General features: G+C 46.1%; 1 protein-coding gene across 1 annotated transcript; it reads right to left on the reverse strand.

Annotated features, from left to right (window-relative positions):
* Positions 1 to 316: 316 nt before the first annotated feature.
* Positions 317 to 2,611, reverse strand: scrt1a (scratch family zinc finger 1a). Its single transcript, XM_078227524.1, has 2 exons — positions 2,458 to 2,611; positions 317 to 1,044 (listed from the first exon to the last, which is right to left on the reverse strand). The coding sequence occupies exons 1-2, from the start codon at positions 2,609 to 2,611 to the stop codon at positions 317 to 319; spliced, it is 882 nt and encodes a 293-aa protein (XP_078083650.1).
* Between the last annotated feature and the right edge of the window lie 12,697 nt (positions 2,612 to 15,308).

Below are 15,308 nucleotides of genomic sequence, written 5' to 3' on the forward strand. Positions count from 1 at the left end.
TTTGACCTCTCAATAGTTGCAAACACCTTTACTGCCCTCACTGAATTTCAGCGGGTAATTTGGCAAGGATGGAGTGTTCTCTATAGATTGAGCTAGGAAGTTGCTCTGTATACAGTTTGTTCGAAGATCGCAAGCAAGGTATTATTTGTCTTCAGTTCTTTCTTATAGAAAATATTTTTTTTAGATGTGCTCTAACGCAATTTCTCCCCTCTGGGGCTTTTTCAGGGTTCCTTTATGTTTGAGGAGTTTGGGGTAGTAGATAGGAGAGGGATGGAAGGGCCGGGGGTGGGCGGGAGGGAACAAGGGGAGGTGAAGATCAGGCTTCGACTGCGTTCAGTACCGGGACAGCGCCTTTAAAACAGGCGGATTCATAATGCTTGTTCAGGTAGGACTTCAGAGCAAAGGTCTTGTTACACCGTTTACATTTGAAGTGTTTGAAAGCTGAGTGAGTTTGCATGTGGGCTCTGAGGTTGGAGCGGTCAGCGAAAGCTTTGCCACAGTGAGCGCACCCGAACGGCTTCTCCCCCGTGTGGGACCGCATGTGACCCTGGAGGAGCCAGGGTCTGCTGAAGGCTTTGCCGCAGATTTCACACTTGTGCTTGAGGTCGTGGGTCAGGAGGTGCATGGCCATGGCTGGCATGGAGACATAGACCTTGGCACAGGTCGGACACTTTTTGGCCATCTTACTGTCCAGGCTGCGGTGGGTCTGCTTGTGCCGGCTCAGGTTGGAGGATGTGGCGTACGTCTTCCCGCACTCGTTGCATGTATGGCGCTGGATTGTGTTCCTGGGGCCGGCGATGGCTTTCCTCCTAGAGCGGCCGTCAGTGATGAAGAAAGCATCCACCGTGTAGCCTTCGCTCACCGCCGCGTCCCCATTGATGTAACCGGTTGTAATCCCCGATTGTGGGCTGTCTGGTGGCTCCGAGTCCGGGACTCCGTACTCACCGTGAACCGTTGCATAGATAGGCTCGGCCGAAGAGAGTTTAATCGCGTTCTGCGGATCTCCATCATAAACGGAAGGCGTGATATAGTCACTGATATATCCTGACGATGAAAAATAGAGAGAGAGAGAGAGAGATGGGGATCTTTGTTCACTTAGAGGTCACGGCAGAAATCACCATGTCCTTAAATACAGCCTCCTTTTTTGTTGCAGTCTTTGCTATTTATATACCGCAACAAGCAAACTGCAGTTTGCGATTTATTTTTAGTAACATTACAACTGGGGACAAAAGCTAGGGCCCATGCGCTATAAATGTAACCCGCCTCGCCAAATGACTTCACAGTAAAGCAGCCAATAACACGCACATTGCATTTAGCTCCGAGTTGCAGTTTCTGTGTATATCAATATATAAAATAACTGCGTTTAATTCCTTTTAAGCACACGCTCACACACACACACAATAACAGCCACCACAGCGCCCATGGCGGGAGATTGGCCATTTGATGGGGACAGGGCCGCATTCCAGTGAAGGAAAGTCGATCTCAGAACGATCAACAAGCTGTTAGTCTCTCTGCCTTTGTAACACCGTCAGATGTAAAATCCAATTTAGACGCAACATTGGGTCAGCGAGATAGACTGCACGGTGCCTGCGATTACAAAGCCCTGCCAATGAAGTCCCATTGTGTCCTTAAGCAAACATTGCAACGCCAAGGGACAGCATGGTCCATGGCTCTACGCGGCCGCGTATGCAGCACTCAATAAAGCTATCTTGACCATCGCAGGAATGAGAGATATATTGTGAAATAAAACCAAAACACACACATCAACACACACGCACACAGAGATCCCTTTGTTAACAGCTAGAGCCGGAGTCAAAGCTTGAGGGACAAGTGTAAGTCAGGATTTAGAATCGATTTTTGTTTGAATTTCATTTGACTGAAGATGCAACAAGCATGATTGTATTGTTATGAATAATATATTACACAAAGATTGGTTCCTGGCAGTCGGAGCAAGGAACGGAGTACCGAGGTGCCGGCAGACCATCGCTTGCGCTCAGATATGTACTGCAGTCTTTTCCAACTTTCTCTCCTCTGCCTCTAGGTGCAGCCAGTTGCTACACGCGAGGTTGTTACCTCTTCGCATTTCTCTCTCGCTTTTAAACTCCCCCGTTATAAAACAGGAAAGCGGCCGGTGTCCAAAGGTTTGACAAAAGTATACATTGAAATTAGAGAACACCTATTTTAAAAAAATAAAAGCGAGAGGGGACCGCATCAAGGAACAATGCAATCAATGAAAACATAATTCTTGGATAAATACCTCAAAATATTACACGCAATGCGTAAAATGCTTACAGAGGCTTATTTTTGCACACATCCCTGATGCAGTTATTCCAGCCGGGAGATTTTTTTTCCGCGTATGTTTGGTGTTAATCTTTGTAAATGCAGTGTAGAGAACGGAGAGACTGAGAAACGCTGGTGCAGGGCACAGCAACAGATCAAAGGACGGGAAGCATTTACCTTTTTCGTGCAATCGGGCAGTGAGGCTTCCAACGTTACTGGCGGCGCGTCTGCCATAAGCGTTATCGTAGTCTGAGGTCGGCGATGGGATGCTGGTTGTAGGAGATGGGAAATCATCAAGCTTGACTTTCTTGACAAGGAAGGAGCGGGGCATGTTTTCCTTCTGCAGATCCGAGTGGGGCAGAGAGCAGGGTGTACTTTCAGCACTGGACAGCGATTCTGTACGCTTGCTTAGTTGGCGGGGTGGGGGGGGGGGGGGGGGCGGGGAGGGGGCGGGGGTGGGGGGAGGAGGTAAAGAGTCCCGGGCTGTAGTTTCAGAACTGGAGAGCTCCCAGCAGCAGCGCCTGTGCTGGGATGGGAGAGCCTCGGCTTTGATTTTAACACTGTGGACAGCTCCCAGCGGCTCCTCACACTGGGGCAGTCCCGCTTTGCAGTTTCAGCACTGTGGACAGCTCCCAGAGGCTCCTCGCACTGGGTTAGTCCCGCTTTGCAGTTTCAGCACTGTGGACAGCTCCCAGAGGCTCCTCGCACTGGGTTAGTCCCGCTTTGCAGTTTCAGCACTGTGGACAGCTCTCCGCTGCTCTCTGCTCCACCGCTTCCTGAGGCTGGCTGAAGGATGAGAATGAATTCTACAGGCTGTGAGGTCAGCAGCTGTAGGTTTTATACAGTCGCGATCAGGTGGTAAATGGAAATGCTTAATTCAGTCCATCAAAAATTCTCTGGGGATCCACATTACGCCAGACTAATTCAATTTTTCGTTTGTTGTCGCCGCACTCTCCATTTTTCCTCCCTCCTTTTTTTCCAAGACCGCCTCGAGTTCATATTCATGGTTGAATCACACGGATCACACGGATATTAACGATCTAGATGACGGGACTGGGAGCATTCTGGCCAAGTTTGCCGATGATACAAAGATAGGTGGAGGGGCAGGTAGTATTGAGGAGGTGGGGAGGCTGCAGAAAGATTTAGACAGTTTAGGAGAGTGGTCCAAGAAGTGGCTGATGAAATTCAACGTGGGCAAGTGCGAGGTCGTACACTTTGGAAAAAAGAATAGAGGCATGGACTATTTTCTAAACGGTGACAAAATTCATAATGCTAAAGTGCAAAGGGACTTGGGAGTCCTAGTCCAGGATTCTCTAAAGGTAAACTTGCAGGTTGAGTCCGTAATTAAGAAAGCAAATGTAATGTTGTCATTTATCTCAAGAGGCTTGGAATACAAAAGCAGGGATGTACTTCTGAGGCTTTATAAAGCACTGGTTAGGCCCCATTTGGAGTACTGTGAGCAATTTTGGGCCCCACACCTCAGGAAGGACATACTGGCACTGGAGCGGGTCCAGCGGAGATTCACACGGATGATCCCAGGAATGGTAGGCCTGACATACGATGAACGTCTGAGGATCGTGGGATTATATTCATTGGAGTTTAGGAGGTTGAGGGGAGATCTGATAGAAACTTACAAGATAATGAACGGCTTAGATAGGATGGACGTAGGGAAGTTGTTTCCATTAACAGGGGAGACTAGGACGCGGGGGCACAGCCTTAGAATAAAAGGGAGTCACTTTAGAACAGAGATGAGGAGAAATTTCTTCAGCCAGAGAGTGGTGGGTCTGTGGAATTCATTGCCACAGAGGGCTGTGGAGGCCGAGACGTTGAGCGTCTTCAAGACAGAAATTGATAAATTCTTGATTTCTCGAGGAATAAAGGGCTATGGGGAGAGAGCGGGTAAATGGAGTTGAAATCAACCATGATTGAATGGTGGAGTGGACTCGATGGGCCGAATGGCCTTACTTCCGCTCCTATGTCTTATGGTCTTATGGTCTTATGGATCAAAGAGGTTTGATTCCCTGCACTGTGCTGATCGTATCCAGGATAGCGCCTCAACAGCCCATAGCATTTGTGTCCGTCAGTAGTTCTGTCTCTTCAGTCCGGAGTTTATGAGTTCAAGCCTTCTCTGCATGAATTGAACAAATAGCCCAGCATAACAACTCAGTGCAGAAGTGAAGGAGTGCTGCATTGCCAGAGATCTGCTTGTCAGACCAGATGGTAAACTGAAACTTCCTTTTGCCTGCTTAGTTGAATATTGAAGATCCTCTGGCAGCTGGTGAAGAAGAACAGGAATCTCTTTTGGTGCCTTGGTTAAGAGTCCCATCTCAACTGAAAGAGAAAATCTGTGCACTCGCTGTTCTGGCTGCTGAGTTTGACAGGCTTCTTCTTAGGGACTTCCACAGGGGTGTATGGGATGTCATGGCAGTGGTTAGTATCTGTCAGGGGAACATGTTCTTCATGGAACTATTCATCTGCATTAGGGTGGCATAGCGGCATAGTGGTTAGCACTGCTGCCTCACAGCTCCAGGGACCTGGGTTTGATTCTGGCCTTTGTTGACTGTATGGAGTCTGCACCTTCTCCCCATGTCTGTGTGGGTTTCCTCCGGGTACTCCAGTTTCCTCCCACACTCTAATGATGTGCAGGTTAGGTGAATTGGCCATGCTAAATGCATGGGGTTATGGGGTTAGGGCAGGTTGTGGTGGTCCTGGGTCAGATGCTCTTTCAGAGTCTCGGTGCAGACTTGATGGGCTGAATGGTCCTTTTCTGCACTGTAGGGTTTCTATGGTTCTATTGGGCCCAACCTGTGGCTCCAAGTAGCTGTTTGCATGCAACTGCAGCCACATCCTAGGATACCACCTCAATGGGCAGCCTTAACTATGTGAGGGTAGCCGATAGGCTTCTGCCCTCTTTGAGACAGGACTTGTCTACCTGAGCATGTGAAGTCTGTTTCTGGTGAACTGCGGGAAGGAAACGACTAACATGTTCAATGGGCTGAAAGACAGAATCAGCATTGTGTTGTGGAACACAAAGAGCAGGACAAGGCACTGAAGATGTCCTGGTCATCCACTGCACCCTGTTCTACCTCCAGCCATCTGTAATCTGTCCAGCCACTGGATGCAGCTGAATGTGGGAGTGGAGAATGAGGCCAATGGTGCACAATTCTCCCTCATTTCAATCTAAATGACGTGCAAGTCACCTTCATACATCTATCATCCAAAATGCCAGTCCTGTGGTGATGGGTGAGCAACGAAGCAGCAGGTGTGATTCACTGGGAGATGTAGTCACAAACCTGAACACAGGTTGCTCAGGCTATAGGGTGGTCTTTCACTGAACCAAAGCAGTGGTGAAAACTGGTCGCCGCCTCAGTGACTGAGCAGCCCTTTTCAGGACCACACTGCTCACCTCCTTAGTCTGAGGAAGTGGCAAGAAAAGGTGCCCCTAACATTGCCTGCTTCACTAAATCCTTGCCAGCTTCACCTAAACCATCACCAAAACCTGACTAGCTTGCCATGGCTGGCAGGCTTTCCACTTTAGTCGTAGCAATATCAAAAAGAAAAAGAAAGTAAATGTGACAAATCTCACCTTTGGTGCATGGAATGTCTGCACTCTCCTGGACAATATCCAAGCTGATAAACCAGAACAGAGAATTGTCCTAGTGGGCAGAGAGCTCGCCCGATACATAGTTGACATTGCCCCACTCAGCCTTGCAGAGGAAGGTCAACTCGGAGAAAGAGGGGCAGGATACACATTCTTCTGGAGTGGTCGAGCCAAAGAGGACTGGCACGAGGCGGGTGTGGACTTCAAATTCAAAAATTAACAAGCTGACCAGCCTTCCGAAGGGTTTAAATGACCGCCTCATGTCACTCAATATCCCACTGGCAGGCAAGAAGCAAGCTACCATCATCAGCACATATGCCCTCACAATGACCAATCCTGAAGACATGAAGGTGAATTTTATTGAGTCCTCCACTCCCTGACAAAAGTGACATCAAAGTCAGACAAGTGGATCCTACTTGGTGACTTTAATGCCAGAGTCGGCACAGATCACCAAACCTGGGGAGGTTTTCTCGGTAAAAACAGAGTTGGGAAAGGCAACAGCAATAGTCTTCTACTCCTGCAATTCTCCACTGAGCATGAGCTTCTTTCACCAACACAGTTTTCCAGCTCCCAAACTGAAATAAGATGTCCTGGAAGCACCCTCACTCTGGGAATTAGCATCTCATCATCTATGCCATTGACAGGGAGAATGACAGATAGGATGTCAGGGGACTACGACCATGCCTAGTGCTGACTGCTGGACTGACCACAGACTTGTCATCTGCAAAATGTGTCTGAACTTTCAGCCAAAGCGATGCTCTGAAGAGAAGAAGACTCCCAAGCATCTGAACATCTCAAGACTGAAGATCGACTACATCAATGGCAGCTCACTGATGATTTAGAGAAGAGGCTAAATGACTTTCACATCCCCTCAGACAACATCGAGGAAACCTAGGCTACCCTATGGGATACTGTGTACACCACAGCTTATAAGATACTCAGTCCCACCAAGCACAAGCATCAGAACTGGTTTGATAAAAACAATGCTGAAATTGAGCATCTCATAGAACCATAGAAAATTACAGCTCAGAAACAGACCTTTTGGCCCTTCTTGTCTGTGCCGAACCATTTTTTGCCTAGTCCCACTGACCTGCACTTGGACCATATCCCTCCACACCCCTCTCATCCATGAACCCGTCCAAGTTTTTCTTAAATGTTAAAAGTGACCCCGCATTTACCATTTTATCCTGCAGCTCATTCCACACTCCCACCACTCTCTGCGTGAAGAAGCCCCCCTAATATTCCCTTTAAACTTTTCTCCTTTCACCCTTAACCCATGCCCTCTGGTTTTTTTCTCCCCTAGCCTCAACGGAGAAAGCCTGCTTGCATTCACTCTATCTATACCCATCAAAATCTTATACACCTCTATCAAATCTCCCCTCAATCTTCTACGCTCCAGGGAATAAAGTCCCAACCTATTCAATCTCTCTCTGTAACTCAGCTTCTCAAGTCCCGGCAACATCCTTGTGAACCTTCTCTGCACTCTTTCAACCTTATTTACATCCTTCCTGTAACTAGGTGACCAAAACTGTACACAATACTCCAAATTCGGCCTCACCAATGCCTTATATAACCTTACCATAACACTCCAACTTTTATACTCGATACTCCGATTTATAAAGGCCAATGTACCAAAGGCACTCTTTACAACCCTATCCACCTGTGATGTCACTTTTAGGGAATTCTATACCTGTATTCCCAGATCCCTCTGTTCAACTGCACTCTTCAGAGTCCTACCATTTACCCTGTACGTTCTACTTTGGTTTGTCCTTCCAAAGTGCAATATCTCACACTTGTCTGCGTTAAATTCCATTTGCCATTTTTCAGCCCATTTTTCTAGTTGGTCCAAATCCCTCTGCAAGCTTTGAAAACCTTCCTCACTGTCCACTACACCTCCAATCTTTGTATCATCAGCAAATTTGCTGATCCAACTTACCACATTATCATCCAGATCATTGATATAGATGACAAACAACAATGGACCCAACACCGATCCCTGCGGCACACCACTAGTAAGAAGTTTAACAACACCAGGTTAAAGTCCAACAGGTTTATTTGGTAGCAAAAGCCACACAAGCTTTCGGAAGCTTGTGTGGCTTTTGCTACCAAATAAACCTGTTGGACTTTAACTTGGTGTTGTTAAACTTCTTACTGTGTTTACCCCAGTCCAACGCCGGCATCTCCACATCATGCACACCACTAGTCACAGGCCTCCACTCAGAGAAGCAATCCTCCACAACCACTCTCTGGCTTCTTCCAATGAGCCAGTGTCTAATCCAATTTACTACCTCCCCATGTATACCCAGCGACTGAACCTTCCTAACTAACCTCCCATGAGGGACCTTGTCAAAGGCCTTGCTGAAATCCAGGTAGACAACATCCACTGCCTTCCCTTCATCCACTTTCCTGGTAACCTCCTCGAAAAACTCTAATAGATTGGTCAAACATGACCTACCACACACAAAGCCATGTTGACTCTTCCTAATAAGTCCCTGTCTATCCAAATATTTGTAGATCCTAACCCTTATCACACCTTCCAATAGCTTGCCCACCACCGACATCAAACTTACTGGCCTATAATTTCCCGGATTTCTTTTGGAACCTTTTTTAAACAACGGAACAACATGAGCCACCCTCCAATCATCCGGCACCTCCCCTGTGAATACTGACATTTTAAATATATCTGCCAGGGCCCCTGCAAGTTCAACAATAGCTTCCCTCAAGGTCTGTGGGAATACCCTGTCCGGTCCTGGGGATTTATCCACTCTGATTTGCCTCAAGACAGCGAGCACCTCCTCCCCTTTAATCTGTAAAGGTTCCATGACCTCCCTACCTGTTTGCCCTATTTCCGTAGACTCCATGCCCATTTCCACAGTAAATACGGATGCAAAAAAACCATTTAGTATCTCCCCCATCTCTTTTGGTTCTATACACAGTCTACCACTCTGGTCTTCAAGAAGACCAATTTCATCCCTCACTATCCTTTTACTCCTAACATACCTATAGAAGCTCTTTGGATTTTCCTTCACTCTGTCTGCCAAAGCAACCTCATGTCTTCTTTTAGCCCTCCTGATTTCCCTCTTAAGTAGCTTCTTGCACTTTTTATACTCTTCGAGCATCTGATCTGCTCCTTGCTGCCTGTACATTTAATATTTCCTCGAAAAAAAATCCAAGTTACACAGCGTGTACCTAAATGACAAGTCCACAGCCAAACAAAAGTGCTTATAACAACATCCGCAGTACCGTCCAATGCAGACTACGTGAGATGCAGGACAAGTCGCTGAGTCAAAAGCCAGATGAAATACAAGTCAATGCTGATAAAAATGACATGAAGCTCTTCTACAAATCCATCAGGATGGTCCATGGTCCTTAATCAGCCAGTTTCTCTCAGCCACTCGTTGCTAATGGGACCATACTACTCGCTGAAATCTCAGATCCTGAAGAGATGGGATGAGCATTTCAATAATGTCCTCAACAGACCATCCCACATCAATGAGGAATCTATAAATAGGTTTTTCCAGGCCAACACCAACCCTACTCTAGACACTCCACCCACACTGCTGGAAACAGAGGAAGCTGGAGAGCATTTATCAAATGGCAAAATTCCTGGAGCCGATTGCATTCCAGCAGAGATCTATACATCTGGTGGATCACAACTGCTCAGAAAGCTCATCCAGCTGTTCCAGTCCATGTGGGAGAATTGGGTCCTTCCAGAAGACTATAAAGACCCCTTCATTGCTGACACCTACAAATACAAGGGCAACCACTAGTCCTATGGCAATAACGGAGGAATATCTCTTCTGTCTATTGATGGAAAGTTACTTGCCAGAATCCTTCTGATTTGATTTGATTTGATTTATTACTGTCACATGTATTAACATAGTGAAAAGTATTGTTTCTTGCATGCTATACAGACAAAGCATACCATTCATAGAGAAGGAAATGAGAGAGTGCAGAATGTAGTGTTACAGTCAAAGCTAGGGTGTAGAGAAAGATCAACTTAATGCAAGGTAAGTCCATTCAAAAGTCTGACAGCAGCAGGGAAGAAGCTGTTCTTGAGTCGGTTGGTTCGTGACCTCAGACGTTTGTATCTTTTACCTGATGGAAGAAGATGGAAGGGAGAATGTCCAGGGTGCCTGGGGTCCTTAATTATGCTGCCTGCTTTGCTGAGGCAGTGGGAAGTGTAGACCGAGTCAATGGATGGGAGGCTGGTTTGCGTGATGGATTGGGCTACATTCACGACCTTTTGTAGTTCCTTGCGGTCTTGGGCAGAACAGAAGCCATACCAAGTTGTGATACAACCAGAAAGAATGCTTTCTATGGTGCATCTGTAAAAGTTGGTGAGAGTCATATCTGACGTGCCAAATTTCCTTAGTCTTCTGAGAAAGTAGAGGCATTGGTAGGCTTTCTTAACTGTAGACACCTAAAAACCTGAAGCTCTCGACTCTTTCTACTTCATCCCTGTTGATGTAGACAGGGAGAGTTTTAACAGGGGCATGTTCTCCTTTACGCTTCCTGAAGTCGATGACAATCTCCTTCCTTTTGTTGACAATGAGGGAGAGATTATTGTTGCTGCACCAGTTCACCAGATTCTCTATCTCATTCCTGTACTCTGTCTCATCTAAACTGGCTCATAATATATCATGAGCAGGGTCTACTTCTGGAGAGCCAGTGTGATTTCAGAAAGGGTAGGGGAACCATTGACATGCCGTTTACTGCCTGCCAACTGCAGGAGAAGTGCCAAGAATAAAATGCTGACCTATGCACCAACATTATTCCCACTCACCTGAAGAAGGGGCTAAGAGCTCCGAAAGCTTGTGTGGCTTTTGCTACCAAATAAACCTGTTGGACTTTAACCTGGTGTTGTTAAACTTCTTACCAACATTATTGACCAGCCGTGAAGGGTTCTGGCAGATCATGAGCAAGTTTGGGTACCCAGAAGTATTCATTCAGATAGTTTGAAAGTTCCAGGATGCCGTGCAGGCCCATGCTCTTGATGACAATGAGTCTTTGGCCCCCTCTCTGTCACCAATGGATTGAAACAGGGCTGTGTACTGGCACCAGCCCTCTTCAGCATCATGTTCTCAGTCATTTTCACTGACACCTTCCACGACAAGGACCCAGGCATCGACATTAACTACCAAATAGATGGCAAGCTCTTCGATCTGTGACGACTCCAAGATCAAGGTCCTCATTACTTTCTATTTGTTGATGACTGTGCACTAAATGCTGAATGTGAGGTTGACATACTGCACATTAGGGCCTGTTCTCCTCATCTTGTGATAAATTTGGTTGTACCACCAGCACAAAGAAGACAGAAGTCATGTTTCATCCTGCTCCAGGAAAGCTGACAGTGAGAGTGAATGACCAGAAGCTGACAGCTGTTGATAAGTTCACCTACCTCGGCAGCACTTTCCCATGCTGTGTTCACATTGATGTCGAGATCGATGCTAGAATTGCCAAGGCCAATGTGTCGTTGGTAGTCTCCACTATTCAATTAGGGAACATAGAGGGGTGAGCCTAAAAACCAAGCTCCAGGACAAGCAGTTGTCCTCGACACCCTTCTCTATGTGAGTGAGACCTGGACTGTCCATCAGCAACACGCAAAGAAAATCAATCACTACCACCCTTCTGCCTCTGCCAGCTCCTCAATATGAAGTGGGAAGACAAAGTGCCAGACTCAGAGGCCCTTGGGAGAACTGGCATGGTCAGCACCTTCACAATGTTAGAAGAAAAGCTGCTCCAATGGGTTGGACATGTCACCAGAATGCCTGACAACCAACTGCCTAAGTGAATCTTCTAATGTGAACTACAGAACGGAGCAAGATCCCATGGCAGCCAGATGAGAAACTTCAAGGATTCCCTGAAAACCTGCCTCAAAGACTTTAACATTGACACTGCATCATGGGAGATCCTTGCCCAGGAGTGGTCAGCCTGAAGTGGTGCAGTTGCCATAGGCGCATCATGCCTGCACTGACTCTTTGAATAAACAATTTGCTTAGTGCCTTGGAAGTGCATTAACTGTCATGGAGTCAAATCTCTTGGTCAATTCATCCAGGATTCCTTCCTCTTGTCTGTTGCTTCGTGGTGTCTGTTGGATCTTGAAATGAGATAAAATGTGACTTGGCTATGATGTGTCCAATGTTGAATAGCCTCTCACCCTTTTGGGTCACACATGAAGAATGGGCACTTATCTTCAATAGCAGATGGCCAGCTCTACTCAACAAGACTGAGGATTTTCAAGACAGCAGTTTGAAAGTAAATTTAGAATTGATCCATGCACAATGAATATTCACAAGAATGGAATCGGATAATAAAGGGAATCATGAATTGTTGATTCTCAAAATTACTATTTCCCCTTTCCATAACCAGCAAGAACTGTCAGAGATGTTGAACATTGCAGTTTAATGTTCTCCAGTCTCGCACGCCCCGCTGCTGCCAGCGAGAATGGAGAATTTGGTGCTCAGCCAAATCTTCATTCACTGAAGTGGGACTGGAGAATCCTAGCCATGGAGGAGGTGAGGGAATCCAGCGTTCGGTTTTAATTTTGTATCACAAACTTACCAATGATCTCTTTCCTCTCTTGAAGTTGATTTATTCAGAACGGTACTTCATTTCGATTGGCTGCATAGATCCATCGTACCATTGTTTATAAAGATCTGAATTCATGGCTTCTTTTGGTGGGGTTGGTTCATGAAAGAATGTTGGCCAAAATTCAATAGAATGCCTCTATTCATCTTTACCTGACCAGAGAGAGGGACATCTCATCCACCGGAAGCACTAATATCAAACTATTCTGGGAACAAATGTCCCATTGTATCTTTCAATTAGTAACCTTAAGATCCACCCTCGATCTGTTTAATTATCACATTTCCCTTGGGAATGGAGTGGGGGGGAAGTTGAGGGGCGGGGTGGGTGGACTGGCGGGGGTGACATCTGAACATAACATCTCACTCCAAAATGGGTTGGTTAAAGAAAGACTTAAGAACAAAAAAAGTCTGGTAAGTAGTTATGAAACTGGAGAATGATAGAAAGCAATGTTCCACAAAGGTCAATACTAGGATGATTGTGTTTTAACATTTATAAATCCTGCAATACAAAGTAACATTTCAAAATGTTCTGATGATACCAAACTTGGAGGTGTGGCAAACAGTGAGGATGATACCAACTGACTGCAACAAGCAATGCGTAGGTTAGTAGAATGGACAGATAGGTGGTAGCTGGATTTCAAACAGAGAAATGTGAGGTAGAAGAAGAGATAGGGAGATGTATTACAAACTGAAAATGCTGGAAAAGTTCAGCAGGTCTGGCAGCATGTCTGGAGAGGGGAACAGAGCTAATGTTTTGAGCTCATGTGACTCTTTTTCAGAGAAACGTTTCTCTCTCCACAGATGCTGCCTGGCCTGCTGAGTTTTTCCAGCACTTTCTGTTTTTATTTCAGATTTCCAGAATCCACAATATTTTGTTGTTATTTTAGGCAGTGTGAGGGGTGACACGGTGGCACAGTGGTTAGCACTGCTGCTTCACAGTGCCAAGGACCCGGGTTCAATTCCCAGCTTGGGTCACTGTCAGTGTGGCATTTGCACATTCTTCCCGTGTCTGCGTGTGTTCCCTCCGAGTCCTCCGGTTTCCTCCCACAGTCCAAAGATGTGCAGGTTAGGTTGATTGGCCATGCTAAATTGACCCTAGTGTCAGGGGATTAGTAGGGTAAATATGTGGGGTTGCTGGAGTAGGGCTTGGGTGGGATTGTGGTCAGTGAAGATTGATGAGCTGAACGGCCTCCTTCTGCATTGTAGGGATTCTATGATTCTAAGATTATCTTTGAAGGTGGAAGGACACACTGAAAGAATAGTTAGGAAAGCATATTGGGCTTCATAAATGAAGAATTGAGTTATGGGTTGGGTAAGTTTGACAAAGATAAAATGCTCTCATTAGCTCAAGGTACAAGGAATAGGGGACACAGATATAGGACTTTGGGCAAGAGAGGGTGGATATGAAGAGGCCTTTGTTTATGCAATGAGCTGGAACTCTTGAATAAGACACAATCACTGATTTCAAAAGAGAGTTGAATATGAATGGCTATGGGGATAGAATGGGGGAATGCAATTGACTGGATTTTTTTACTGAGAACTAGCACACATTCTCATAGAAACATAGAAACTAGAAACAAGATAGGCCATTCAGCCCTTCGAGCCTGCTCTGCCATTCATTTTGAACATGGCTGATCATTGAATTCAATATCCTGATCCTCCCTTCCCCCATATCCCTCGATCCCTTTAGCGCCAAGAGCGAAATCTAATTTCTTCTTGAAATCAGACAACGTTTTGGCCTCAACTACTTTCTGTGGCAGTGAATTCCACACATTCACCACCCTCTGGGTGAAGAGATTTCTCCTCACCTCAGTTCTAAAAGGTTTACCCCTTATCCTCAAACTATGATGGGCAAATGCTCTGTTTCTGTGTCGTCATGAGTCTATGACTCAAAGGCCTGAAGATTTGTGTCAAATTGGGAAAATTGTTGTTTATGTGGCCTCCACACATTTCAGCTGTGGTTACTATAATGTGATCAGAAATGCATGTCACTTGTGATGTTCCCCTTCTTAACTGGTTTTACCTCAGCTTTTCTGATACTGAAACCCTCGTCCAAGCCTTCCTTACCGCGATTGTTCCAGTGAACTCCAGCCTGGCCTCCTATCTCCTTCCCCTCCACAAATATCAGCTCATTCAAAGCTCTGCCAACTGTGTCTGAACTCACGCCAAGTCTCATTCAGACATCACCCCCTGTGCTCACTGACATACATCGATTCCTTGTGAAGCGATGTTACAATTCTCATCCTTATTGTCAAACTGTCCATGGCCTCACCCCTCCCTTCTTCTGTAATCTCCTCTAGCCACACAACTCTCCGAGACATTGGCGTCCCTCCGGTTCAGATTTCACAGGTATCCCTTATCTCAATCACTCCACCATTGGTGGCTGTGCCTTCAGCTGCCTAAGCTCCACATTCTTCAATACGCTTCCTAACCTCTCCTTGGCTTTACCTCCCTTTATAAGATGTTTCGTATCAACTAACTCTTTGATCAAATTTTTGAACATCTTGGATAGTCAGAAGCTTTTTCCCAGGGTGGAAGAGTCAATTCTAAGGGGCAAGCTTTAAAGGAGATGTACGAGGTAAATTTTTTACACAGAGAGCAGTGGGTGCCTGGAACCCGGTGCCGGGGGAAGGTAGTGGAAGCAGATACGATAGTGACTTTTAAGGGGTGCCTTGACAAGTACATGAATAGGATGGGAATAGAGGGATATGGGCCCGGAAGGGGAGGGGGTTTTAGTTCAGTCAGGCAGCATGATCAGTGCAGGCTTGGAGGGCCGAAGGGCCTGATCCTGTAATGTTATTTGTTCTTTGTTCTTTGTATCTACTCTTATATCTCTT

This window comes from Mustelus asterias, chromosome 2 (assembly GCF_964213995.1).
Source record: "Mustelus asterias chromosome 2, sMusAst1.hap1.1, whole genome shotgun sequence".
In the NCBI taxonomy this organism is placed as follows: Eukaryota; Metazoa; Chordata; class Chondrichthyes; order Carcharhiniformes; family Triakidae; genus Mustelus; species Mustelus asterias.